The sequence below is a fragment of the Acanthisitta chloris genome, unplaced genomic scaffold (genome assembly GCF_000695815.1).
Source record: "Acanthisitta chloris isolate BGI_N310 unplaced genomic scaffold, ASM69581v1 scaffold9356, whole genome shotgun sequence".
Lineage (NCBI taxonomy): Eukaryota > Metazoa > Chordata > Aves > Passeriformes > Acanthisittidae > Acanthisitta > Acanthisitta chloris.
The window spans coordinates 115,103-117,013 of record NW_008678705.1 but is presented as its reverse complement, the minus strand read 5'-3'; the positions used below and the strand labels follow the sequence as shown (position 1 = coordinate 117,013).

Here is a 1,911-nt window from a genome sequence, read left to right as displayed (position 1 = left end):
CACCTGGCAAAGGGCAGATGACCCTGGTGCTGCCCGCCCCGCAGGTCTCTGCACCCATTCCACAGGACACCCATGACTCCCCCACCGGGGGCTATGCTCAGGCCCCAAAGGGTCCCAGCTCACTGCAGAGTCGAAGCAAGAAGAAGAGCCGTAAGCACCAGCGGTTCCTGGAGCGCCGAGCACTGCTGGAGCAGAAGGGGTTGCTGAGCACCCGTGGGTGCCTGGGTGGTCAGACACACACCACACCCACCAGGGCAAATGGCACCACATCACCACGCTGTGGCAAGGTCTCCAAGGGAAAACAGGTCGTCTCCTCATCCCTGTCCCCATCTGCCTCTCCAGACAGCATAGCCAGGCACCACTCTGTGCTGCTGTCCCATGGGAATGGCAGCCCCAAGGGGTTGCGGACGTCCTCCCTAGTCCTGCGCCCAGGGAAGTATGTGGCCATTGACTGTGAGATGGTGGGTACTGGCCCTCAGGGCAGGCTGAGCGAGCTGGCACGGTGCTCTGTGGTGAACTATGAGGGGGATGTCATCTATGACAAGTATGTCCAGCCTGAGCTCCCCATTGTGGACTATCGGACACGCTGGAGTGGCATCACCAAGCAGCACATGAAAAAGGCAATTCCCTTCAAGGCTGCCCAGGCAGAGGTGAGGAAAAAGAAATAAAACATAAAAAAAAGGCTGTGTGTTATCTGCCAGACACAAATTGGGATATTTTGTGGCCTGTACTGAGCTGCTCTGAGGCAGAGAAATAAATACAGGACAGGGAATGTCTGAAGCTGTGCAGTGGATTAGTTTTCTTGTTATTGCTCCCTTCTGAGAACCTAAAAACTAGAAGTGAAGGAGCTGAATTTAATACAAACATTTATTTTATGCTTGATTGGTGTTTCTTATGCTGCACTACCTGTCTAACCCTTTCTCACTCTTCCAGATCCTGAAGATCTTGAAAGACAAGATTGTGGTAGGACACGCTATCCATAATGACTTCCAAGCCTTGAAGTACTTCCACCCGAAAGACAGGACTCGAGACACTAGCCAGATCCCTATGCTGAAGCAGAGAGCAGGACTGCCTGTCAGGGCCAATGTCTCGCTCAAGAACTTGGCCAGGCACCTGCTCCATAAAAAGATCCAGGTAAGCACCAGGAACTTTGAGATGGAGAGCAGTTCCTGGGTTAGCTGTGAACCTGTGTGGTCAGCCTGGTCCCCTCTATCTCCATGGGTGCTCTGAGATGGAGATGAATCTTGGTCACCTTGTGCTCCTGACTGTGAATAGGCTGGGAGAGTCCAGGACCTTCTAGGCTGACCATTAAACATCTCAGTAAGACAGGGACAGGACCTCTGTCCTTCAGAAAGTGCTGAAGAGATTCTTGTATCTCCTTGGCTGCATCAAACCTTTGCTGTCTCCAAAAACCCCCCAGCACTTGTGTCCTGAGTAAGCAAACATGATGTAGGGGTTTTGCTGCCCCCTTTATCTAACAAGGCTTTTCCCCCTTTGCTCAGGTCAGCTGCAAAGGACACTCGTCAGTGGAGGATGCTCAGACAGCCATGGAGCTGTACAGACTGGTGGAGGTGCAGTGGGAGAAGGAGCTGGCCCGTAGCCTGCCCCCTCGGCCCCCCAGCCCCGTCACAGACCCCACTGCAGACAGCAGCCAGTACATGGATGACCGGTACTGGCCCTCAGACCTGATGGCAAGTGGCCTGTGATGGGGGACAGTGTCTTCTCCATGTGTTTCAGGCCATCCTGGTGCCTTCATCTATTAAAGGTGGAGGTAACTTCTGACCTCCTTCCCCAGGGCTTGTGCCCCATGGGCTCTGCCTGGTACCCAGCCCTGCTGTGGGCAGCTGTGCAGTGGGGTCAAGCACCCCCAGCTCTGCTCAGGGATGGAGACATGGTGACACCTGGACAACA

General features: G+C 54.2%; 1 protein-coding gene across 1 annotated transcript; it reads left to right on the top strand.

Moving 5' to 3' along the window:
- Positions 1-17: 17 nt before the first annotated feature.
- LOC103804399 (apoptosis-enhancing nuclease-like) lies at positions 18-1,706 on the top strand. The gene is made up of 3 exons (XM_009077011.1): positions 18-650; positions 934-1,134; positions 1,503-1,706. Exons 1-3 carry the CDS (start codon positions 18-20, stop codon positions 1,704-1,706), a joined length of 1,038 nt encoding a protein of 345 aa, XP_009075259.1.
- The last annotated feature ends 205 nt before the right edge of the window (positions 1,707-1,911 follow it).